Source organism: Temnothorax longispinosus, chromosome 7 (genome assembly GCF_030848805.1).
Source record: "Temnothorax longispinosus isolate EJ_2023e chromosome 7, Tlon_JGU_v1, whole genome shotgun sequence".
NCBI classification, from domain to species: Eukaryota; Metazoa; Arthropoda; class Insecta; order Hymenoptera; family Formicidae; genus Temnothorax; species Temnothorax longispinosus.
The window spans coordinates 1926377-1952470 of record NC_092364.1 but is presented as its reverse complement, the minus strand read 5'-3'; the positions used below and the strand labels follow the sequence as shown (position 1 = coordinate 1952470).

Sequence of the window (26094 nt, the reverse complement as noted above, 5' to 3'; positions counted from 1 at the left end):
AATCTCGAGCGTTTTAACCGGTGGAAGACTGGACTTGAAATAATCTTAAAATATTAGATTGGATTACAAATATTGCTCGTAATGGTAGATTTAATTATTACAATTGTGTTACATACAAAATTACGTAGACTACACGTCTATAATTGCGTGAATACATATATTCGCGAATCGTACGGACGGTCAAAGATGGAAATAAATTCGCAGGATTCGATTTCAGGGACTTTAGACGAAGGGCTTCAAGATCCTCGCTTACATCACCATCCGCGTACAGGTGTGAGCGCGCGCACGCGCGCGTTGCGGCCGCTCGCGTGCGCGCGTGGTGCGGTGTGGGGTCGGAGCGGGTGAGAGCGGCGCGGCGACGACGGCGGCAGTCGCGACGCTGACGTGAGCCCGGTGTATCGCGCGGAGCGCGAGGTTTCGCTCGCGTTGTTTTCGTCTCGTGCACGCGAGCGAAGGCGGGTTATAACCCTCGATTCGAGTGCCCCGAGGTGATTACCGAGATCCGAATTGTGATATCGAGAATTTCGCGCGGAGATGTGACCGATCGTTCGACGTCGGCGACCTTGGCGGGACGGTGAGTGACCTCTCTCTCTCTCTGCGACGCCGCTCTTCTTCCTCCTCTTTTGCGCCGCCACGGAGCACACACGCGTGTGTGCGAAAGCACTCTTCTTCTTCGTCTTCTTCTTCCTTCTCTGCTCCTTCCTCTCCCCCTCGTTTGCACGCCGCTGCATAGGCGCTTTCCCACGGGAAAAGTGACCTTTTAATTGCCACGCCGGTTGCCGGTTAACGAACCGAGGCTCGTTAACATCGAACGTCCTCTCTTTCCCGCGTGGTTTTTCCACCGACGCCGACGCGAGAAACGCGCGCGCTGTCAATCGATGACAGGTCGCGGTCGGTTGGAATTGACTTGTAGAAAAAATACTATATAATATTGACAAATAAAAGTCATCGAGAATGAGACACTTAACTATCGCTTATAAAGTATGAAAAATTTGTCTATAAAAATTTCGATATTTTATAGAATTTGAAAATTTGGAGATTTTTAAATGTGAACTTTTGGTGATTGGGAGAATCTAAAGTTTTATTATTTGAAACTCCTTTTGATAAAAGAGGGAGAAAGAAAGAAAGAAAGTTCTGTTATTTTTTTATTATTTTACTTTAATAACTACAAACGTATCTTACATGATTCTTCCTTGACATCACACATGATGTATGTATGTTTATAATATGTAATAGATATATGTGTGTATGTAATATATAGTTAAAGTTAAACTATGAAATATGAAAGCATAGTTGAAAAAAGGATTAATTAAAAGATTATTTTACTGGTTTATAAATTTATTTTAACAAACGTTTATGAAAAAACGCACTTTACGAGACTTATCATCGAATTTAAAATTGAAAAGAATTTACAGAAGATTACAGAAAGAATAAAGTTAGTCGATTTTAAAATCTTGTGGCTCAATATTGAATTGAAAATGATCAACTTGCTTTATATCTGTTTATCACCCTTCCGAGCGTCCGCGTCCGAGAAATCTCCCTTTAAATTCGAAAGAGAAAAAGTCGTCAAAAAGACTCGGGCGAGATATCTCGCCCCGAGAGAGGAGACGCGCAGGGTCTCGGGGGAAATCCGATTCGGGGAAGACCTAAAACGAGAGGCCTATGCGAGAGCGTCGGGGAGAAAGCCTCCCCCGGTACACGACACGCGTTGCGACGCGTGCGTTCCTCGGGCGAGCGAATCAATATTTGGAGGGTAGGCGTTCGCGTCCCGACGAACGGCGTCGAGGCCGACGGAACGTGAGTCACTCACCCCTCGTCCGAGAAAGAGAGAGCGAAGCAGAGCGAAAGGGGGCTGACTGACCTCTCTTTCGCCCCCTTTTTCTCCGTGTGCCGACACGGCCCTCGAACAGCAGCCCTCGTTACGAAAGTCTCGTTGTTTCTCGCAGACTTAAGCCGTTCGCACATTTTTATTTTTATATTCTTTTGTTTTAATTTTAACTTGATAGTCGCAGATCTTCTGAAGACCTCCTTTTTATAAATGTGACAACACAAGATAAATATCGTATTAGTTATATTGTATTAATTTTCATTTTTTTTTACTGTTTTCAGATTAATTCAATTGATTATTTAAAACTTATTTTAACAGAATTCTCAATTATTAAAAATTCACATTATACTTATAAAGCTTGATTATTTTAGAATTAGATACTTGTGTATAAAAGTATTTTTAAATTTAATGTATATATAATGTAGAAAATTGAACGATTCAAAGAAATAACAGATTCAAAGAAAATTCAGTCTCAATATTTCCTCTAAGGATACGAAAATTGGATCGAAACTGTTCAGAGAATCTTATTGTTAGCATCTTATAGTCTTCAGAATACCCTATAAGATAAATTCACCCTTCGTATCTCCGGCGAAGCCGCGGATCAATGCATATGGATATCTCTAATTGAGACACTCGTCGGATTTTCGGATGTCCCCGGTCAAACTACTCAGCCACCCGTTATGAGCGTGCTGACGCTAATTTACAAGCAGGCTCTCCGCAGAAGCGTGAAGCGCGCCAAGTACGTGCCCGCCTAAAGCAAACCCGTTCGCGCGAGGGACGCGCACGTACTCGCGGCGGCGGTGGGAACAGGTTCCATAAAATCGACCGTTCCTCCGTGGAACCCTTATCTGTGCCGGGCATCTTTGGTGCCCGTTTCATCGCGCACCACCGCGCATCGATACGGGCCACCGCTTTGAGAACCTCCTCGCCGGATTTTTCGGCTTCGAAACGATTCTCTCGAGATAATCTCGAGATACGGCTCCGCGTCGTATATAAATCTGGCTGAGTCAACCGGAGATATCGGGGACTGTCGTCAGGTTTCGTAAGTGGCAATGAAAGAGTCAGGTGATCCGAGGGAATGCGTAAAAATTCTTTGATAATTAAATTTGCATATTTCTGAACATTGCATTACCGTAGGTATCCGTAAACTCCAATCATGCGTTTCCAGTTCGAAGACTGTTATGTAATTAAAAGAAGATGATAATATCTCTTGAGATTTCGTAAGCGATTATTTTTGCAACGACTGTGTGAACTTGCATGCGCGTTATTGGAATGATATACTGTTATGCGGAAAATCGAAGGCCGCCGAAACGCTACCCTCGCCGGCGCGGCGCGCCGGTGATGTCGATGCGTGTTTCGCGAGGCGCCGCGCACCGTCCGTCGCGTCGGCGACGAAAAACACTGGCCGTGTGGCGGTCGTATACGCGTCGCGAATCGATTCCGATCGGATCTGTGTGTGCCCCTGAGTTTATTCCACGCCCAAGCAAATCCGACGACGATCCCGTTCCTTATCTGGCTTACCGGTAACGAGCGAAACGAATATACCTCACGGTAATTCCCTCTTCCTCCCTTTTCTCCGACCTTACCGTTACGCGAATATGGTTTTGTACTCTCGGCTGAGTCTCGGCGTAACGGTGCGCATTGTACGACCGTCGCGGAAATGAAGAAATTTCTCCACCGAGCGTATTGCGATCGTAGTGTCACCGTGAAAGAATGCAACGCAGTACGGAGTACGTTCCTCTCTGCGCCCCCTTTTTCCGCGCTGTCATTCGCACGTCTTTTCCTCCGACAATGAGCGGAGTGTCGGCGAGTTAACTTCGCCGCTGGAAGCCACAGCTGGAAAATCTCCCCGGCAATTGTGTCTATTAAGATCAAGTGAATCCGAACGGAGTATATATATATGTGTATCTTAATTTTCAATAAATCTGTTTGCAAGCGCGTATCGAAACTTAAATTATTATCGCAGAAAATTAAAGTAATTAAAATAACTCAGATTTATGTCCAGATGTAGTTTAGCGATAACGACATTAAAATGGTAAAAGAGCGATTAATGATTTACACGGTTTGATAAGTCTAACAATGATGCGAGAGTTGCGTATTAGATACGCTAGCGTGCTCGATCGCGTGACTCTCGGGATCTTTACGTCTTTTTCTAACTCGCAAGATTTCCTTTCATCAATCAAAATTAATGTGCAGAAATAGGGGATAAATCCAAGAGAAAAATCGCGCGACGTTTACACGTGATTTTGAAATCCCAATGGGACATCAAGCGTACGCCAGCACGATCGATCGCGTGACTCTCCAAATCGCTACAATTTTTCTTTCTATTTCCCGCGTCAGACACAAGATTTCTCTACTGTTATCCGTAATTCTGTATTCAAATAAAAGTTGAACACAAATAGCGTGCCAAGTGTGGCCGATTGCGAGGACTCTCGAAACGTTTATCTTTTTCTCCTCACAGCATCGTTCACGCATACGATACTTACTCCCGTCAGCTCCGCCGGCATCGCGCGATCCCTTTCGCGTCGCTTCTCTCCTAAACGCTCATCGTTCGCGCTATCGCCCGAGTAAACTCGCTCGCTCGACGAGGACTCTCCTCGGAAAGAATGGAAGATCCTCGAGTCGAGTCGAGTCCAGTCTCCTCGGGAGATCTCGCTCGCCGGTCTCTCTTCGAAGTCGCGACCTTGAGCGGGAACCACGTACACCGGTTATTGTAATAGCCAGGCCGAGGGCCGTCCCTCGCGTGTTCGCGTCCATCGGGCGGACGGACCAGCCGAGCCGGTGGTTGCAGAAGAAAGTTGGCGGGCATACAGAAACGGAGAAAGAAAGAGAGAGAGTGAGAGAGAGAGAGAGAGAGAGAGAGAGAGAGAGAGAGAGAGAGACGAGCGAACGAGAAAACGAGAAGAAGAAGAAGAAGAAACGAAGGGAGAGTCGCTGACACCGGCCGCCAAGAGGAGGACGCCTCTGGCGATTCATCAGAGTCGTCCGGGATGTTTTTTTCGTCGAAATAATCACCGGGCCGATTCTTACCGATCCCTGCGTGCCTGCCTGTTCTGCCTTTCCTCCCCTCGCTCGTCCCGCTCGCGTACCTATACGCAATCATAATGAGATGCGATCCTGAACGATTCTTCTCTCCGAGGCCGTTTATTACGGCATAGGAGATTACTTAGGGGAGAAAAATTTCGCTCGACGAAATTTCGCTTCGCGAAAGGCGTACATTGCGTCTTCTTCGCATCCCACTCGCGAGATGCTCGCCCGCCGAGAGGATATCGTTAATCGAGGAACGCGTATGCGTGGTATGCGAGATCGTTCGTAGGCCGCTCGCACCAACGGGTGAGGAGGATACGACCGTGCGACGCGCGCGCGTGCATCTCTTCCGCATCGCATTCTTCGGCAGGAGGCCGATCCATAAATCTGTGCGATCGTTCGACGAGTTTCCTGCGTACGCGCACGCAGATTATCCGCAGAAATAAACTGTATCCCGCAATCTTCCCTTTATAGATAACGGAATCGGCATCAGCTTCCTCCGAGAAAGACAGCGGGGAACCTCGGATCTACTAGCGCGCTTTTTATAATGGCAGTTTAAAATTTTTTTTGTGATTTACATATAATTTAAATATGATTTTTTAATTTACGAAAATTGATTTAGCTCTATTTTAAGTCTAAGAAGGTTTGGCAAAAAAGTTGAGCTATTTTAGGATCATATTTTAAGAGTGGCTGATTGAGAAAGCGGCAAAGTTTTTAAAAGCGAAGATAATCTGATATTCATGAAGAAAGAATTCATACTTCCTTTTTTAAACATCTGTTCTCAAACCATTCAAAATATTCTCAACATTTCAAAATTTAGATTTCGTAATAAAAGTTTAGCTACGTCTTTCCCTCTTTCGGAGGAGAGTCGATTGGTAAATAGAGACAAATACTTTTTATTATAGCCATTTGTAGGCTGAGTACCTTCGGTAGCCTGCGCTACGACGACTCGGTAATCACATAAATGTCCGGAAGACCGGTCGCCCGCGCATATATGTCTCTATTAAAACGGTGAAATCGCGCCGTTTCTTCCGTGGTAGGACCCGTCCGAGATAACAGGCTCAGGCTGATTCACCGAAACAGCGTACGGACCCCGACGCACGCATTTCGGGACCTGAAAGGGTCCAGGGGAAAGGCGCGCGAGATAATTGTCGGGACCGGATTCCACGACAAGTTGAAGCCCTTCTCGATGTAATTAATAGTTACACCAGTGGGCCAGCCAGTTTCATTTAATAATAAAATAGCACGCCCTTCGCGACGACCTGAAAAGGGGAGAGATAATTTGATGGAATATCTTTTATATACGTGCGTATTTTTTATCTACAACCTTCGGAGAATATTTCTGAGAAAATACTTTTGGCGAAAATAATCCCTTTTTATTTTTGTTTTAAGGAATAATATTTATTAGAACAATTTTTATTTAATTAATTACGATCGTGAAGATTATTCAATATCGGAATAGTGTACTATATGTATAGTAAATGAACGAGATTCCTCGCGTCAACTATTGGGCTTTTAAAGATAAGAAACAGACGGTGCGTTAACGTTAAAAGATCGATCGTCTGAAAGCCACAAGAAATTTCCATAATATCTCGGGGAGATATCAGCAGAGCGCAGCCTTCGGCTGAAGTATTTTTCGAGACGATGGCAAGATAACCACGCGTCTAAGAGCTTTGAAAATCTGATGCTTGGTCAGGCGGAAAAATTAATGTCCCCACTTAGACGAAAGATATCTAAATGGTAATGATGCACTAGTAGCGCGGATAATCCTAATAATCACTTTAACGTTATAGTTTTTTCTCTTTTCCTGGTGCTCTGTGAAAAGTTCTTTTCTATTTTAAATGCAGTGCCAATATAAGCGAATGCTTTAACAATTATAAAACTTGTACGAATCTTCAACTAACACTAATGTGTAATAAAATCTTTTTATTGTGAATGGAGATACTTCTCTCTGATATATCAAATAAATAAGATTAGTAATTTCTGAATTCGTTTAGCTTTAACAACAAACAGAGATTCTGGCTCGAGGAAGTTAAAGTTAAACAAACTTATATAGGTGCGATTTCATTGACGCTAGAAACCAGCGGCAGCGTCAAGAAAATGTAGTGGGGGAAGAAGTTCTGTTGAATTTTGCGGTACGCTAAAAAGTTGAGACGGTCTGAACTTCTTCCCCCACTACATTTTCTTGACGCTGCCGCTGGTTTCTAGCGTCAATGAAATCGCACCTATATCTCTTTTCATGCGAAAAAGTGTCGTGCTCGAATTACCAAGCGACAGTACACAATACGACGTGGCAGCCCTTTTCCTCGCCCTTTCTTCATCACGTTACCTGTGGATAAGTCTCTAACCGTCGCGGCGGGGGCCCGGAGGTTCGATTGGATCCGCGTGCCGGTGCGCCGGCCGTACGGATTGTACCGAGAACCGGATCGGCTAGATCCCCCCGGGCGACGTAGAGGACGATCGTCCGATCCGGATCGGCCGGACCGAGGTAAAGTATCGGACTATCGCGCTCGCTCTCGGCCACGGTCCATTCTGGTCGCCGCGATCTCTCGCGGGGACCGACGAGCGGAATAATATCTCGCCGCGCCGCACGAAACGGGAGGATGGACCCCGCCGCATCTTCACGCGATTGCACGGTGCATTGCGTCGCATCGCGGACTAAAGTTTCTCGGTCTGCTCGACGAGTTGCACGCGAGATTCTGCACACAGGCGTTTCGCCATTTGAACGCTCACGTTGGATGCAATAGCGTTCAACGGAAAGACTTAGCAATGTTGAAATCAGATTGACGGGTTTCACAAAGGGCTTCTTCTTGATATTTTTTTAAATCTGCATATCTGCGTGCTAGAGAGCTTTCTCCAATTATAGAAACATAATAATCTATCTTACATTAGAAATAAACTGTTCAAGTTGTGATGACACGTTTAAAAGACACGGTACTCGTATCGCTTAGACGAATTAGTTTCTTTTCTTTTTTGTATCAGAATAAGATTTAAAATAGACAGAAAAAATTTCACGTTTTGTATTTAGCTTTAAAGTGCGTTTTCTCAATCTCATCAAGGCTGTAGAAAGACCTAAGATCTCTGTACATAATTGATTAACCTACGAATCGTCGTTCTTTCTGACACGCTTAAAAAGTCGTCGCGTTAACATCGATACCATAGAAGCAACAAATCGTTCCGATCGAACGAGATGCGGTTTGCGGGTACTTGTTACAGCAGTCGTTGATCAAGAGACGCAACGATTGAATCTCGAGACGCTCGAGTACATGAATCAACTGGCTATGTTTATTGTGCGGTAAACGTCAAGCTCTTCCCTCTTTATTTGGAAATCTTACTTTTAGTCAAACATGCTTCGGATTAAGACATCTTGGGAACTCCGACAACGTCATAAAAGATCTAACGGCACTACGTTCCATTTGTTCATCCACTCCATTCTGTCACGTTCAATTTTTTCCGTGCCGATTCTTTAGATTTCTGTTTCTATATTTTCATCGATGCGCTCGCCGCAGTTATAGCGAAATAGCCCGGATCTTACAGTTATTTCTTTAAAAAGTATACGCTCTGGAATCAAACGGCTCACTGAATTTCTCGAGGTGTGAAATTGAATTCTCGGTTATGTAGGACAGGCACAATAAGATGCCATGAGCAAAATAGACGGCTGGTATTCGTATATCTGAACTTTTTCTCGTGTAGCTTATGATATCAAGCCGCATTGTGCGCAGTTTTTTGTCAATGCAGCTTCATATATTCAGGTATTTTTAATATCTGATGAATAGGATTTAGTTTTATCAACAATTTTCAAAATATACGACGCAAATGTGGACAGAGGAATGTTTTTCATTTAGTGACTCTCGTCCGCCGCGAATTCGCCGCTTGATATATTTCAAATGACAAACTCGAAAAATTCAAGTTATGCGTCATGCAATTTAATAACTCTTTTCCTTTCTCTTTCGAAATTTTATTGAGAAAGTAATTTAATTATTTAATCATTTTTCTATAATTTTTTATGTGTAACTAATTCGCAATAGAAAGTTAGTATATACTTACATTAATTTACACAATACATCTTAATTATTATAGAATTATGAAATTATTCTTGCGTGTATGAAAATGAAAGGAGTCGTCGGGATAATATAAAGGTAATTCTTTTCTCCGGACAACTTAGAATTATTGCGATAACTGTAATTAAAGAAAGCAACTCTTTTCATCAAAGCGAGGGGTAGATAATTATCTGTTCTTCAATTGACTTGCAAATTCTATTATCTATCATTTAATATAAAGAAAACGTTATATTTTGAATTGTATGAGAGACAGAGTATGTGCTGCATAAGCAGACAGATGTGCAACGAGAATCACGATGAACTCAAGATAAAGATCGCGGTCTTCCGTTCTTCCGAGCGTAACAGCGGACGTCGCATTCCTGCATATTATACCTGCCATTGTTCCTCAAAGTTAGATGTCAAGGGCGCAAATGTTCGAAAAGGACACTCGTACACCTTAAGCTTTCTCCGACATTTATTTTAAAAGTAGATATCACTCACATATGTAAAATTATTACTTTCGAATGTTTTAATCGTAACATTATAAGATGAGCTGTAATGATATCGTGAGACGACTAATTACCCCGTCGACTTAAACCGGTCTGACTGAGAATCAGCGACGATATCTCCTACATATTGTAATCGGAGAAATTTTTCTCGTGCCTCTTCACAAGACACGAGTACGCGCGATTCCGTTGCTCGCGATCGACTTTCTCAGGATCGCGCGCGCGTGCGCTCGCGCGCTGAAGTCGAGCGTGAAAGAAAAAGGCCCGGAGCCCGTCGACCGAATTGAAGCGCGATATACGCGATGTAAGCATGCGTGTAACACGAATCTAGCCGACGAAAGGCCGATATATCTTTGGGGCACCACGCTGCGAGGGCACGGCCGGAAGCAGTTCTCGTTTCCCACGTTTTGTACCTGATGACGATGGAAGGTGGCTTCTCGCGCGAGGGGGAAACGCGTGCACCTCGAAAACCGCCGTCCGGCAATTATGATACTTCGCCGTAGCGAGAAGACGATTAAACTCGAGCGAAATACGGCGTAAGAACGAGACTCCGTCGTCACGTCCTTATATACGCCGACTGGTCCTTACCCGTCTTCCAGGTCGAGTTAAAGGCTGCGCGAGGGACAAGAAGAAGTCCACGCGAGATTAATTCCAGTCGCGACGTTGTCCGTCGTGATTTACTATCACCCTTCGCTTTTCTCGATTCCGATATTTTACCGAGCTCGAGTTACCTCGAAGTAATCACTTGAAAGAAGCAAAAAGTTGCCTTTTTTCTAATTATTCTAATGAAATAAAAGTTATCTTTATTATTTTAATAAGTAAGTTACCTCAACGATGACTATTCCATCGATTTTAAATGTAACGACGAGTTGCCTCGCGAATTTTTAAGCAATCTTTCCTCGACAAAAGACTCGACATCGATATATCTTTCCCCAGGTGAATCCCGGCGCATCGGCGTATTAAATCCGCGAAGGATCCGCGAAGACAGGTGATTATGGGACATGCGTCAGGAAGAGGACAGCACAGACCGCAGGATCGCACGGATTGAGTGCGGCGTGTCGTCATGGCGAGGTGGAGATGGACGCTGCTGATCCTCGCGACCGTCTGGACGCTGGGCGATGGCTACCTGGCGGTGCTACCGTCCAGCACGCCCGCCGGCACCGTCGTCTTCGAGGCCGGGGTACCGCAGCTGGGCGGTCGTCGCAAGTACGAGGCGTCCAGCGAGCGCACCGCTTGGTTCGCTCGGAAGCTCCTCAAGGTCCATCCACACACGGGCCGCGTGACCCTGGCGAGGACGCTCAGCTGCGACGGTCTCCAGTACCCGCGTGTCTTCACCTTCTACGTCGACTCGACGAGCTCCCGCCTCGGTAGGCCCACCATCGACTATTACAGCTTGCCGCTGAGGATCCTGATCACCGGATGCGGCGGGGAGAATCGCGACCTGGCGGCCACCAGGGGCTGGATGGCGGAGACTCTGGCCTCTTACGCGATGCCCAGCACCGACAGGTTGGTATCGGATGTTCAGGTTTAAATAAAATTAAGACTGAGTTAGTGAGTCGTAATATCGGTTTCCAATTTGTTTGACAAAATATAAGTGCAGCGATAATAATTCTATAAAGTATAAGCACTTGAAAAGTAAAAAAAGAAACTGTTCTGGAAAAACAGAATTTGGTCAGAATGGTACATTAATTAAATTTCGTTCGTTATAGTTAGAATATTTATTGTTAGCTGCATAAAATAAATCCGTACAAATCTACCAATAATCTTATTGTTAAACTTCAGATTTCAATATTTAGCGTAGCAAGTTTAATGTTCTAAGTAATAGGAAAAAATAATCTACACAACTGTTGACCCCGTTAAAAAAGTAACCATTATTTTTACTATTTAACTCTTCGTATTTGAATCTCAAAGCAACATTTTATTGCATGAAGAGCACATGGGAGAAGATAACAATTTCTTTTTTGATAGAAAATTTGCCTTCTTCGATATATTATAATTTATAATCAAAAGAAAAAGAATTAACGTTCAGCTTTGCAAAGGATTAAAATTCATAGCTGAAGATTCAATTACATCGATAGGTTTACCGAGGTATGCCTACGGACGTCTCAACTGGTGGCAGCTCTCCGCGACTTTCTGCCGCAGACGGCATTGAAGGAATGCGAAACGAGATGGGGTGGAGTGGCGGACCCCAGGTTCCTCGTGGAAGGCGCCGCCGGGGACCTGGTTTCCGCCACCGAGCAGTGCCTGGTCGATCCGTTGTGGAAAGTCTCGGTCAGCATGAACTTGCGCTGCGCCGGCGATTCGCGTCTGACCGATGCCGAGCATCGGCTGAAGATCGTGTTCCATCACCGTCAGCTGGACGACACCGATCTGGGCAGGAGGGTCAGGCGAGAGCTCAAGAATCAATCGCCGTATTTCGAGCAGCCGCTCTACGTCGCCGCGGTGGAGGAGGAAAGGGAGCCGGGGGTGTATGTGACCTCGGTGAGGGCTAGAGATCCCGAGAACGGCGCCGTACGGTATTCAATGAGCTCGCTGATAGACGCGAGGTCACAGGCTTTATTGGCTCTCGATCCGGTGACCGGAAGAGTGACGACCCGTGCCAGATTGGACAGGGAGAACGTCGACGTGCACTATTTTCGGGTGCGTATTGAATTCCCGAAGTAAAAAAGAATAAAAATTGAATGAGAAATATAAGCCTTGCTCTAACAATAAAAATAAATTTAATGAGAAGCGTTATTCAAGAGACACGCGTCTCTCCTCTTTCTAAAAAACGTATTAACGAATCTACGGTTAAGATGAAAACTGTAAAGGTTTCCAGTCAAGATAAATACAAATCTCGTTTGTCGAATAGGTGTTGGCGGTGGACGACTCGTTTCCTCCGCGCACCGGCACAACGACTCTTCAAGTTAACGTGTTGGATGCGAATGATCACACGCCCAGCTTTGAGGGGCCGGAATACGACGCGTCAGTGCGCGAAGGTGTTCCCGTAGGTTCCACAGTGATTACGGTCAAGGCTACGGATCAGGATACCGGAAGAAACGCCGAAGTGGAATACTCTATCGTCTCCATCACGGCGAGCGGTAGCACCACGCATACGGAGGATGCGGCGACATTCAGAATCGATCCCAGGTTAGTGTTACAGATATATTCAAGAATCATGCGAAATGTAACTTATTCGCATGATCTTTGCATTGACAAGACACATCTTTGTGTATCTCAGATCCGGCGTGGTTACCACGCGGACTGCGCTCGACCGCGAGCGAACCGAGATTTACACGGTAGTGCTCAGCGTCACGGATCAAGCGACACCTCCTTCGGCGCGACGTAGCGCGAACGCGACTCTGGTGGTGCGTGTTCTGGACGACAACGACAACTATCCGCAGTTCACCGAGCGCACGTACTCGGCGGCCGTGCCGGAAGACCTGGACTACACGACTAACCCGGTGATAGCCCGTATCAGGGCGACGGACGCGGATGCTGGCGCCAACGCGGCCGTCCGCTACGCCATCATCGGCGGCAACACGCAGAACACCTTCTCGATCGACTCGATGAGCGGCGACGTCGCCCTGGTGAAGCCACTCGACTACGAGTCCACCAGGAGCTACAAGATCGTCATACGCGCCCAGGACGGCGGCTCGCCCGCGCGTTCCAATACCACTCAGCTGCTCGTGATGGTTAGAGATGTGAACGACAACGCGCCGAGATTCTACACCAGCCACTTCCAGGAATCAGTGTCGGAAAACGTGCCGCTCGGATATTCGGTCCTGAGGGTGCAAGCGTACGACGCTGACGAGGGTAACAACGCGCTCATCAAGTACACCATCGGCGCGCGCGACTTCACCGGCGCGTCCACGGAGAACTTCCCCATCACCGTAAATGCGGAGACTGGCTGGATCTATACGACGAAGCAGTTAGATCGCGAACAGTGCTCAAGGTATTAATCTCTCCCGTCGATTATTAAATTGTTATTTAACCGACGTTGATAAAAGTTTGTAGAAAACTAATATTTAAAGCTAGTGTTAGAAAAATATATAAAATAATTTGCTTTCGCACTTTATACTAAATTTTATCAATAGTCTTACTTCAGATTCTTTAGCAAGCTCTTTTACGAGAAATTCTCATTTCTATTTCAGATACCAATTCACCGTGATCGCGGCGGATTCTGGCGAGGAACCAAAATCTGCGAGCGCGACAGTAATTCTTACGGTGACCGACGTGAACGATAATGATCCTTACTTCGAGCCAAAGAATTACGAGGCTGTGGTATCCGAGGACGATCCACCGGGCACCCCGGTCGCCTCGGTGACCGCCACCGATCCGGACGAGGACGCCAGGATCCATTACGAGATCACGGGCGGCAACACGCGCGGCCGCTTCTCCATCGCGTCGCAGAACGGCCGTGGCCTTATCACCGTCGCCCAGCCACTCGACTACAAGCAGGAGAAGCGGTTTGTGCTGACGGTGACGGCGTCGGACAGCGGTGGTCGCACCGACACCGCCCTGGTCTACGTCAACGTGTCGGACGCCAACAACTTCTCGCCGGTATTCGAGAACGCGCCATACTCGGTCTCGGTGTTCGAGGACGCGCCGATCGGCGTGACCGTCCTAGTGGTGAGCGCCACCGATTCCGACGTCGGCAAGAACGCCCAGATCACGTACAGCCTGGCAACTGACAACGGCGAGCAGACCGTCACCGAGTTCACCATCAATCCACAGACTGGCGCGATCACGACGACGAAGGCGCTCGATCGCGAGCTGGTACCCTCGTACTTGTTGACGGTGACCGCCCGGGATGGCGGTGTGCCATCAATGTCGGACACCACTGATGTGGAAATTTCCGTTACGGATGTAAATGACAACGCGCCGGTCTTCGAGGCGCCGCAATACCAGGGTTCGATTCCCGAGGACGTTTTGGTAGGCACTAGCGTGCTGAGGGTAGCGGCGACTGATGCGGATACCGATCTCAACGGCCGGGTAAATATAACTTTCTCTGATAAAAAAATAGTAATGCTATATAATATAATTTGATAAACGAGGAAAATAGTACATCAAATGGCTCTCTTATATAAATAAATATGATTTTTTTTATTTTTAATAAAAATCTCGAATTTGGTATATAATTAGCAAATTATAGAATACAGTCAACAGATTGCTTTTATCACTTTTTCAAGTAAAACGACGATTATAAATATTGAATAATTAAATTATTAACTCTGAATAAATATTATAAATTACACTTATAAAGAAATAAAGCTTAATAAATAGCAGCAAGACTACAAATTTTGAATATTCTTTCCATTCTTTTTTCTAATAAACTCAATATGATTGACCTAGGTAAGGTACGCTCTAGAGGACGACGGCGACGGCGCGTTTGCGATTGACTCTACGACAGGCATCATCAGGACCGCGAAACCGCTGGACCGAGAATCGGTGGCACATTACATCTTGAGGGCCGTCGCCATAGACCGCGGCTCACCCGCACTCTCGTCCGTCGTTCCCGTCGCTGTCAAGATCGAGGACATAAATGACTCACCGCCCGCCTTCGAGAAGGACAAGATCGTTCTTTACATCGCCGAGAACTCGCCGATCGGTTCGACCGTAGGCGAGATCTACGCTCATGATCCGGACGAAGGACCAAACGCGGTGGTGCAGTACAGCATCATCGGCGGCGAGGACTCCAACAGCTTCAGTCTGAATATTCGCCAAGGCGCCGATCGGGCCGAGTTAATCACCCTTGAGGAACTCGACTACGAGTCGCCGAAGAAGAAGTTTGAGCTCGTGGTACGAGCCGCGTCGCCGCCGCTACGCTCGGACGCGGTAGTGCAGATCCTGGTGACCGATGTGAACGACAATGCACCGATACTCAAGGATTTCCAAATCATCTTCAACAATTTCAAGGACTTCTTCCCGACCACGTCGATCGGCCGGATACCAGCGGTGGACGCCGACGTGACGGACAATCTCGTTTACAGCATCCTCGCAGGCAACAACGCGAATCTGATCGATCTCAACAGGACTACCGGCGAGATCCGGTTATCGCCGCAACTCAACACCAACGTGCCGCGAGTGGCTACTATGGAGGTTGCCGTGACGGACGGCATCAACGAGGCAAAGGCCACGATGACGTTGTCGGTGCGACTGATCACCGACGAGATGCTGCTAAATTCGATCACAGTAAGACTGGACGACATGACGGTGGAGGCATTTCTTAGCCCTCTTCTGGGTTACTTCCTGGACGGCTTGGCAGCCATCATTCCGTGCCCACGCGAAAACATCTTCCTCTTCAGTGTCCAGGAAGACGCAAACGTACACGGCAAGATCCTGAACGTGAGCTTCTCGGCGCGCAGGGTCGAGCCGGGCACGGTTGACGAGTTTTACAGTCCGCAGTTTCTTCAGGAACGGGTATATCTCAACCGCGGTATTTTGGCGAGATTGGCGACGGTCACCGTTCTGCCCTTTGACGATAATCTCTGCGTCCGCGAACCTTGTCTAAACTTCGAGGAGTGTCTGACAGTGCTCAAGTTCGGCAACGCTTCCGGCTTTGCCAGCAGTGACACGGTTCTCTTTCGGCCTATCTATCCGGTGACCACGTTCGCGTGCAGGTGCGCCCGTGGCTTTACCGGCAGTCGCGAGGCTTACATGTGCGACACCGAGGTGAACCTGTGCTACTCGAACCCCTGCATGAACGGCGGCACCTGCCACAGACGAGAGGGCGGGTACTCGTGCACCTGCCGGCCGGACTTTACTGGGGTAAACTGCGAGATCTCGCTGGACCGCGACGTTTGCTCTCCCAACGTTTGCGAAGGCGGCTCTCAGTGCACCGTGAAGAATACCGGCGGCTTTACCTGCGAGGGTTGCCCCGTATCCGCTCTGGAGAGCGTAACGCCTCTCTGCGAGTTGAGGGCACGCAGTTTCGGCCCGGCGACATTCCTCACCTTCGCTTCCCTCAAGCAACGTCATCGTCTTCATCTCAGACTGAAATTCGCCACCGAATTAGCCGATGGTCTGCTGCTCTACAACGGGAGATACAACGAACAACACGACTTCATCGCCCTGGAGATCGTGGACTCGTGCGTGCAGTTCAGCTTCTCCCTCGGTGACGAAGTGACGAGGGCGACGGCGAGTATTCCCGGCGGAGTCTCGGACGGTCGGTGGCACGAAGTGGTGGTCTCGTACATCAATCGGACGGTGACGGTGTCTCTGGACGACTGCGACGTCGCGCTCGCTTTAAAGCACGGGGAGAGACTGGGTCCGAGATGGGCCTGCGCCGGCAGGAGCGAGAGAATCCTCGAAGAACGTTGCGGGCTTGTCACCGAAACCTGCCACAGGTTCCTGGACTTGACTGGACCGTTGCAGCTGGGCGGTCTGCCGGCGATTCCATCCAGCTTCCAGATCCGGAACAAGGACTACGTCGGATGCATCAGCGATCTCTACATCGATCACGTTTTCGTCGACTTGAACTCCTTCGTGGCCGACAATGGAACGAATGCCGGTTGCCCCGAGAAGGCCGCCTTCTGCGCCTCGTCGCCCTGCAGGAACAACGGCAAATGCCGGGAGATCTGGTCGGGTTTCGTATGCGAGTGCGAACACAACTTTGCCGGGCCTACCTGTGCCGAGGAGATCGGCGCACCGTATGGCTTTCACGGCGACGGTATGCTCGGCTTCAACCCATTACTGCGACCTATTCAGTTACCGTGGATGACGGCTCTGAGTCTCCGAACTCGCGCACGACAGGCATTCGTCATGAGCGTGCAGATCGGCCAGAACAGCTCGGTCCTGTTGGAAATCCGAGACAGCAAGCTGGTCGTCTCGCTGGACGGCGCCGATGTAATCCGAACTAGCGGTACAGTTGCGGATGGCGAGTGGCACCGCGTGGAGGTCGTCTGGCAGAGCGGCCACGTGTTTCTGGACACGGACTATCGCGAACGACCTGTGACCGTGCCGCTACCAGCCAAACTGCAGGGTCTGTACGTCGGCAGAATCCTCGTGGGCGGTCCAGACCAAGCGACCAACGTCGATCTGCCGTTCTTCGACGGCTGTCTGCAGGACGTACGAATCGGCACCAATCAGAGCGTCCTTCAGCGGCCGACCGTCCAGGAGAACGTCGACTCCGGTTGCCCGTCCGAGACCCAGTGCAGCTTGGAATGCCCGCAAGCGTCGGTCTGCATCGCGCAGTGGCGGTCGAGCGAGTGTGTATGCGCGGCTGGCCGCGTCGGTCGCGACTGCGAACGTGTCTGCAACCTCGAGCCCTGCAACGACGCCGGCACCTGCATCGAGGATGCGACCGACGTGCGGCGGGGTTACCGATGCGAGTGTGATTCCTCCGACATATCCGGAGATTACTGCGAGACGAAGAGTGAGCAGCCTTGTCCGGCGACATGGTGGGGCTCCCCAATCTGCGGGCCCTGCCACTGCGACGAGACCAAGGGCTACGACCCCGCTTGCAACAAGACCACCGGCGAGTGTCACTGCAAGGAGAATCATTATCAGCCAAGCGGACGTAAGGAGTGCATTCCGTGCGAGTGCTACACAACTGGCAGCTTCGGGCCTCGTTGTGACAGCGAAACTGGTCAATGCCGCTGTCGGACTGGGGTGATCGGTCGTTCGTGCACGGACTGCCCAAATCCTTACGCCGAGGTGAGAAAGTGGAATAAAATATTAAATTAAGAATAAGAATTTCCTTCAAAAAAGCAAAACCTATTACAAGGTCAATCGATGCTATGAAATATATTGTAGTTAGTTTTTCTTGGGACTTCTAAATATTCTGAATTTATTTTTAAAATAAAATAGTACCGTCTCTAATAATAATTTTAATTTTGAAAGATTCTTAGCAATGTTAATTAAAATATCGATAAATTTATTTAATAAATTAGGTGACCCTGAGGGGCTGTGAGGTGGTCTACGACGGCTGTCCCAGATCGTACTCTGATGGTTTGTGGTGGCCGCGGACTCTCTTCGGGATGACGGCCATCGAGGACTGTCCCGGCACCGCCGAAGGCAAGACCTCCAGATCCTGCGACGACAAGTTGGGCGGTTGGCAACCGCCCGATCTCTTTAACTGCACCTCGGAGGCCTTCGTCGAGCAACGATACCAGCTGGCGGCTCTGGAGACCAAGGATCTCATGCTAAACACGTACGTGGCCGTGAAGATGGCAAAGGACGTTCATAGGGCGGTAAATATTACCAGAGATATGTACGGAGCGGATCTTTTGGTGGCGGAATCTTTGCTGGTGGCATTGCTGCGTTACGAAGAAAGCTTGGTGGGTCTGAATCTGACTCACAGCCAGGACAAGGATTATGTATCCCACCTAGTCGGAATAGCCGGAGCAATTTTGCGGTCCAAATACAAGGAAAAATGGGAAAAGATAGGAGAACTTAACGGAGACAGCCCCGATAAGATTCTGGACGCTATGGCGAGGTACTTGAAGACTTTAACGGCATCTCAACATGACACCTTTACCAATCCCTTCGAAGTAGTCGACGATAACGTTGGTGAGTGGATCCTACCTTCCTTTCAATTTTATTATCTTAATTAATAAAACGATTTGTTTTAGAATTTTTATAAACGAGTTTCGAATTTCTCTATTGAAATTAATACAAATTTTTTACTTAAAAATAAATCTGCGCACGATACACGGCAATGATAAAATTTAATTAAATAGTAATTTTAAAATACATAAAATAATACATTTTACAATTTCTGCTAAAAGTATATTGCATTTTATTGCGCGAAGAAATTAATTTTTATTTTATTTTTACTAAATTATATGCGTCACATTTTAGTGCTGGGTCTAGACGTTGTAACGTCAGAAAGTCTCTTCGGTTACGAGGCCGCCGAATACAAGGAAGATCTCACCTTATCAACAGCGAGGCCCGTGGAAGCCGACCGGAAGATCGTTTTGCCCGACACCTCTGCTTTTCTGAGCTCTTCGACACACTTTGGTCCATCCATTAGCTTCCCAAAGTACAACAACTACATGGCTGATCCCAGCAGATTCGATCCGCATTCGAAGATCCAGGTGCCGCTCAACACGTTAGGTATCAAACCCCTCATACAGGGTGAGCTGAATGTCAAGAACAGTCTGAGCAATCATAAGGCTGTGCTAAGTTACGTGCAATACAAAGAACTCGGTGCTCTCTTGCCGCAAAGGTGCGTTACGTTGCTTATATCAATTAATTATTTTTCTTAACATGATAAGAATTAATTATTTATCTTATTAATTATTATATTTATTGAATCGTAGATTCGATGACTCGGTGGCAGTTAGATGGGGAGTAGAAGTAGCAGTTGGATCGCCTGTAATGACCGTTTCGGTGTTGGTTCCTTCGGATGACGGCTATGAGTCCTTGACAGGAATCCCTTTGCAGTCACCGGTTCAGGTCAGACTTTGGCTTACCGAAAACGATGATTTCAAGACCAGAACAAATCCGCAGTGCGTTCATTGGAGCACGGCGAGAGGGTAAGAAAAGTTAATTGATTTCTCACTGAATTAAGAAGTTCTAATTTTTTATGAAAAATTAATTTAATCTAACAATAGATTAAATTGGTACAATTTATTTGTATGGAAATTAGAATTTTATTTTATTCAATTTTATAGTAATCTACATCAAATAATTTCTTTAATAAATTTCAGAGTCGGCGAATGGAGCCGAATGGGCTGCACGACGGAAGTCGAAGACAATTCCCTATCCTTCGGCACTATCGTGAACTGCTCTTGCATGCAACTGTCCACCTTCGCCATACTGACAGACGTCCTCGACCTCGAATACGTTCCCGAGCCATCCTTGCTAGAGGATGTCACCAGTTACAGCGCGTTCATGCTCGCCTTGCCGCTGCTATTATCCGCTCTCCTGATCCTGGCGTTGATCCGCGGCGGTGGCACCAATTCCAACAGTATCCACAAGAATCTGGTGTTGTGCGTTCTCGTGGCGGAAATCCTGTACCTGGTCGCGCTCAAGGCCAGAAATCCTCTCATCTCCAACGAATTCCCGTGCAAGCTCACAGCGATAGGACTGCATTACGCTTGGTTGAGCACCTTCGCCTGGACCCTCGTAGACTCCGTTCATCTCTATCGGATGCTGACAGAAATGAGAGATGTGAACCACGGCCAGATGAGATTTTATTACACTATGGGGTATGGTCTGCCGGCTGTCATCGTTGGACTTACTATCGGCGTCAGAGCCGATCAGTACGGAAATTTCTACTTGTAAGTTGATTTTAGTGATCCATTTCTTGAATATATTTTCAAAAATGTCTTTACTTTTAAAACCTTAAAATCCAGAATTTTATACTGTTATAACATTAAAAGTTTCATTATTAAGTAAATAATAATATTAAAGATAATAAAATTAAAGATTAAAATTAAATAAGATGAAACAATAATATAATTGTAAGTTTAGTGAGACAATCTGTATTATAATAATATATTATTCTTTCACGATTTATCACAACTAGAATATAATTTCGAACTTTTAAATGAACGTTTTCTAGTTACATAAATTTGTATTTGGTTTTCCAGCTGCTGGCTGTCCATCTACGAGACCGTGATCTGGTCGCTCATAGGGCCCGTCTGCGCGGCCGTGTTGGTAAACTTCTGCATTCTCGTAATGTGCATCCGCGCAGCGTTTACTCTGAAGGAGCACATCATGGGTTTCGGAAATCTGCGGACGCTCTTATGGCTGTCTGTAGCCTCGTTACCTTTGCTGGGATCGACATGGACTCTGGCGGTTCTAAATGCGTCGGAGAACTCGTCGATGCTATCGTACTTGCTGAGTGTCGCTATCGTGGTCCACGCGGCATTCAGTCTGATCGGTTACTGCTTCATCAACGGCAGGGTGAGGAAAAATTTGTATCAAAGTCTGTTGAGGTGTATCGGCAAAAAGTCGCCTTTGCTAGAAGGGAGCATGGGCAACGGAAGTAGCAGTCAGAATGTAAACGGCCATTCGGTACGTAATTTAAAATTTATCTCTTGTTATGCAAAATGAATCAAACTATTGAGCGCATTAACATTGACAATTACGTTTCAGCGTTCGGCGCTAGCTTATTCTTCGACCTACACCGGAGCGGAAGCCGTGTGCAAGAGAGTCCACGTCGGCGTTTCCACGAGCAGCACGACTTCAAGAAGTACAAATAAAACAGGCTCAAGCCCTTATCGCAGTGATACGCACTTAAGACACACGTCAACGTCCACGAGCAATTACAATAGCGATCGAGATCCGTACTTGTCGTCGAGGAGTCATCGATCAGCGCCACACTCTCGACAAGGTATATCTTTTAAAGACAGCAGACGAAAAAATTTACTAGCTATATTAAAGTTGATTTATAAATATTAAGTTGAATCAATTGATTATAGATAATTCTTAGAATCTTTAAGTTAATGTCACGTAACGTTTCCAGAATCTACGGAAGTGAGGGGTCAGCGCAGAGAATCGGAATCAGACTCCGACGGCTCGCAGGCCGAAGGAGGCGGCAGGAGCCTGGACCTTGCCAGTTCGCATAGCTCCGATGAAGACGACGTTACGTCGAGATCTCACAGAAACATGGGGGTGTCCACGCAGCAGCACGTCGCCCACAGCTACCTGCCCAACATTCACACCAATCCTGCCGAGCACTTGAACATACTTTGTTCGAACGCCGAATTGTTCCCCAACATCAAACCCATTTACGCCCCCCGATGGAGCTCCCAACTGCCAGAAGCGTACTTATCGTCAAACGGTGAGATTACACATAAGTTTAAATTAAGAACAAAAAAGAAAACGACGTGTAAAAAAATCTTAAATCATAATACAAAAAATAGATAATTGTAAAAAGGTACGGAAACCAAATAAAGAGACATATGAAATTAAATTAAATCAAATTGAATAATTTAAATGTATTATAATATACAATTATATAAATTATATAAGGCCCGATGATGGGATTTTTGAGAACAGTTAAGAAATAATACTATTCATTGCAGTGATGGACGTGCGCGGTAGCCAATGGTCCGGCGGCACTATGTCAGACAACGAGATGGCCTCGAACAAGACCTCGAGCCCGAACCCGCTGCCGTATCCGGAGATGAGCTCGCCGCAGAAGAACCAGCCGGACGAGAACTACTCGGAAGGTGAAGAGAAGATGCACCATCTGGGCGAAAAGTATCTGTTTCCCTATACCGCCGAGGAGGACCACACAGTGTCGCCCACCCCGTACATGCTGTCCATGTCGTCGCGCATCCTCGCCTCCAGCATGAGCCATCACTCGCAGACCTCGAATCACGAGAATCTGAGCGGTTCCGAGCAGCGTTACGGCAGCCTGAAACGCGGCCAAAGTCTGCACGGCTCTCAGCATGACAACCTCAGCGGTTCCGAGAGGTATGGCAGTCTGAAACGCGGCAAGATGGGCACCCCCACCGTTCTGGAGGACAGGCCCGAGTACATCCTGCCGATGAGCGGCAGGATACTATCCAGCTCGTTGACCCATGACCTGCAGCACAGCAACGAGTTGGCGGCGCTCAGACAGCAACAGCAACAGCAGCAGCAGCAGCAGCAATACGAGCAGACTATCACTGAGACCGAGTGAGTAGTACGAATATATGTATCGGGTTGCATTTGGGATATTTATCTTTTAATCGGGTATCGGATGGCTTTTTAAATAGACGCAAAGTAGAGAGCTTGAATGAGCTTTTTATAGATACGATGAATTTGATGCTTGAATCAAAGATATAAAGATAACATTTTAAATTGCTTTCATAGAGAGTTTTTTTTACACATATATCGCCTATGAAAATAATATCTTTTTTTAAGAGTAATATATAAAGAGCAGCTTTTCAGCAAATCTTAAAATGAATATACATACTTTAGAAATGAAAAATGGAGAGCTTACAATAAAAATTGACAAAGTTGTAGAAATAAAACCACGTAGTCACATTTGGATAAAAATAGAAACCTTTATATAAACGATTATCCAAGAAGTTCTTGCGTTCATTGACATATAAAACAATTTACAAAAAGACAATACAAATACGTTACATCCAGTGCATGTAAAAAAAGATGGGCGACGGGCTAACATACTTTTAAGTTACAGCGTTTCTTGTTTTAGCGCAGTCTCGTAACACTTCTTTTAATTCATTCTGGTTTTTCTTTGGTTTCCCGTGTTTCCCCTTGCTGTATGCGCAAAAGGTGGCGTTGGAACGTTCTAACATAACTGTATCTTTTCTGTGATCCGTGCTTGCCCTGACGACTGTCGAATCATCAGCGAGGAGGTAAGCGACGTTATAAATCTACAAATCGCCCTGCAAACCGCAACGATTGTCTCTGTCGCTAATTATTTCTTCGTGTCTCGAAATATACCAGCTGGGTCGGAACTAATCGCAAATTGTCGCTGTTGCAGGAAGGATACTAATGCGGAAACGTCCGTCTGACGAGGTCCGTGCCACGAACGAGAACAACGTACAAAGTAATTTAGTTTACGCCTAGCTTAAGTGTCCAACGCGCAATAAAGACTCGAACGATCGTCGATATATATATTTTAAGAAGCGGCCATGACTGTACTTACATACTTAGCCATATTAATTAGCATGTATGTGTGAGTGCCTGTTTATATATTGCATATGGAAGGTCTATCAGAGTAATCTCGAGAGATAAGCTTCACATTAAAATATATTCCAATGATCTGATATAATTATTTAACATATATATGTATATATCATGATATATTATATGTATAATATATAATACATAATATATATAATACATTAATTTTATAATATATATACATATATATTTGTAATTATAATGTATATTGTATATATAACGATATATGTTATAATTACAAATCGGCAATTATTGCATCATTGGAAAATATCTCGATGTCATATTTATTGAGTGTTACACGGCTGGAGGATTCAGAATGCAAAGAGAAAATAAAGTTTATATAGATCGTATTTTGAATACAATATTTTGTATTTGAGTATAGAAGGTATAGAAAATTACGGAGTAAAATCAACTGAATCGTTCAATCACTCTGATCGACCCGACATAATAAATTGCGCTTGTTATTATTTTTACGTAGGAGCGATTCGGCTCCGACTTAGTGAATCTCCGATTCTCAATGAATGATTGCTGCTGCAATGATATTCAGGAAGATACGGAGGACGAAAATGATCTCCAATCATTATCGCGTACTCATTAATTAATCTCATTCCATCCTATCTTAAATTCTCCCTCTCCTTGAGCTCAGTATTGTGCAATGTATACATTCCACTGTCATCCTTAATTATGTATCAATACTTCAGAGAACGAAGCTAGGGACGTCGAAACAAAAAAATGTCATGAACGTTTAGCTCATTTAGACTTAATTTTTCCGTATGACATTTTTTTCTTCATTTGACCTCTATATATTCATCCTTCAAAGTATTAACATATAATTAAAGATCATCCCGTATATGTATAATTTTAGGTTCCATTTACTTTTTTTTTATAGAAGTTTACAATCTTTCTCTTTATTTTATATGCCATGAAAAGGAAGAAAAAGTAGCGTAAGTCAAAGCGTACAATCATGCGGCGCATTTTTTCATACTTTTGTATATACACTCATACGAGACGAGAAGAGAAAAAAGAACTGTGACAAAATACATAATTTATATACCCCTCAGTATTTCGGGATAAGGTTCATTTCTTTCCAACCACACCCGTAATCGTAAATTGGCAACATCACTCTACACAGTCTGCAGCAATATGATTGATTTAAAAATTATCTTTATTTTCTCGTCGAAAATATAAATAAATTACAAAATATATAGTGTCGGTGTGGTATGTGTGGATCTCGATATACTCGGAAGAGCAATGTTTCTTTTATGTAAAGTCGATATATATGTATATATATATACCGCGATTCGATCGCCGATCACGTCCAGATGAGCTCAATCTATCGAGAGAAGCTTCTTGCTGGACGTTTTCGGTGTTCAAGGGCGATTATTACGCATTTTTTGTTTACCTTTCCTTTCTATTTCTCTACGAAGGTACGTATATACGCGAGTTTGATACTGTCCGTTGTGATTTCGGATTTGTTTATGATTTGATTCGGCTTAGAGTACGCTATCAGCTACGCGCGGAGTCATGTGCAAATAGAAATCTCGATAAACGACAGATCCGAGTCCGCCTCTCCGCGTTCCACTCTTGTTAGACACGACGACAACGACGACGACAATAAATGACAACGATGATATTCTTATGCTTATCTTAAGTTACTGATTTAAGAGAATCCGCCCGACGACTCGAGGGACAAATCGAGTACAGGAATCGCGCCTGACCATAATGGCACATACACATCACTAAAATACTAACTGCTAGAGACTAGGGGGGGGGGGGGGATATCGTCACTACACGGTGCTCTCCGTATCGGACGCCACGGAGAGCGTCTGCATCTTCGGCACGGAATAATTCTCCGAGTGGCCGTGGTTCTGCGTCCTGTTGGATACTCTTTCCAGGGTTGAAGGAGCTGATGGAGTGTCCTGATGAGCCTTGGGAGGGATCGGCGGAGGGCTCACCTGTAAAAGGGAATTAATCGAAACATTACTATCATCTTGATTTATGAATGGAGATGTCTATTGGCATTATTTGAATATCTGTTTATAAAAACATGTAATATATTTAATCTTAAAATTTGAAAAATTTCTAAGAATGACGTTTAATTAAATTTTTATTGAAAGAA

At 45.8% G+C, this 26094-nt stretch overlaps 2 protein-coding genes across 3 annotated transcripts in view; one reads left to right on the top strand and one right to left on the bottom strand.

The window, feature by feature from the left end:
• The first annotated feature begins 383 nt into the window (after window positions 1–383).
• Stan (protocadherin-like wing polarity protein stan) lies at window positions 384–23914 on the top strand. The gene is made up of 16 exons (XM_071782608.1): window positions 384–574; window positions 10338–10907; window positions 11480–12041; window positions 12253–12530; window positions 12622–13335; window positions 13535–14375; window positions 14736–18038; window positions 18275–18893; window positions 19185–19551; window positions 19646–19861; window positions 20036–20608; window positions 20921–21347; window positions 21429–21666; window positions 21799–22116; window positions 22361–22958; window positions 23773–23914. Exons 2-16 carry the CDS (start codon window positions 10465–10467, stop codon window positions 23801–23803), a joined length of 9528 nt encoding a protein of 3175 aa, XP_071638709.1. The 5' UTR covers window positions 384–574; window positions 10338–10464; the 3' UTR covers window positions 23804–23914.
• The window catches only part of Spg (dedicator of cytokinesis spg), a 50749-nt gene continuing 47959 nt past the window's right edge, over window positions 23305–26094 (bottom strand). For both annotated transcript variants that reach the window (XM_071782609.1, XM_071782611.1), the window contains one exon: window positions 23305–25930. In XM_071782609.1, coding sequence (XP_071638710.1) covers window positions 25763–25930 — 168 coding nt within the window. In that variant the 3' untranslated portion in view covers window positions 23305–25762. The remainder of the gene's footprint in view (window positions 25931–26094) is intronic.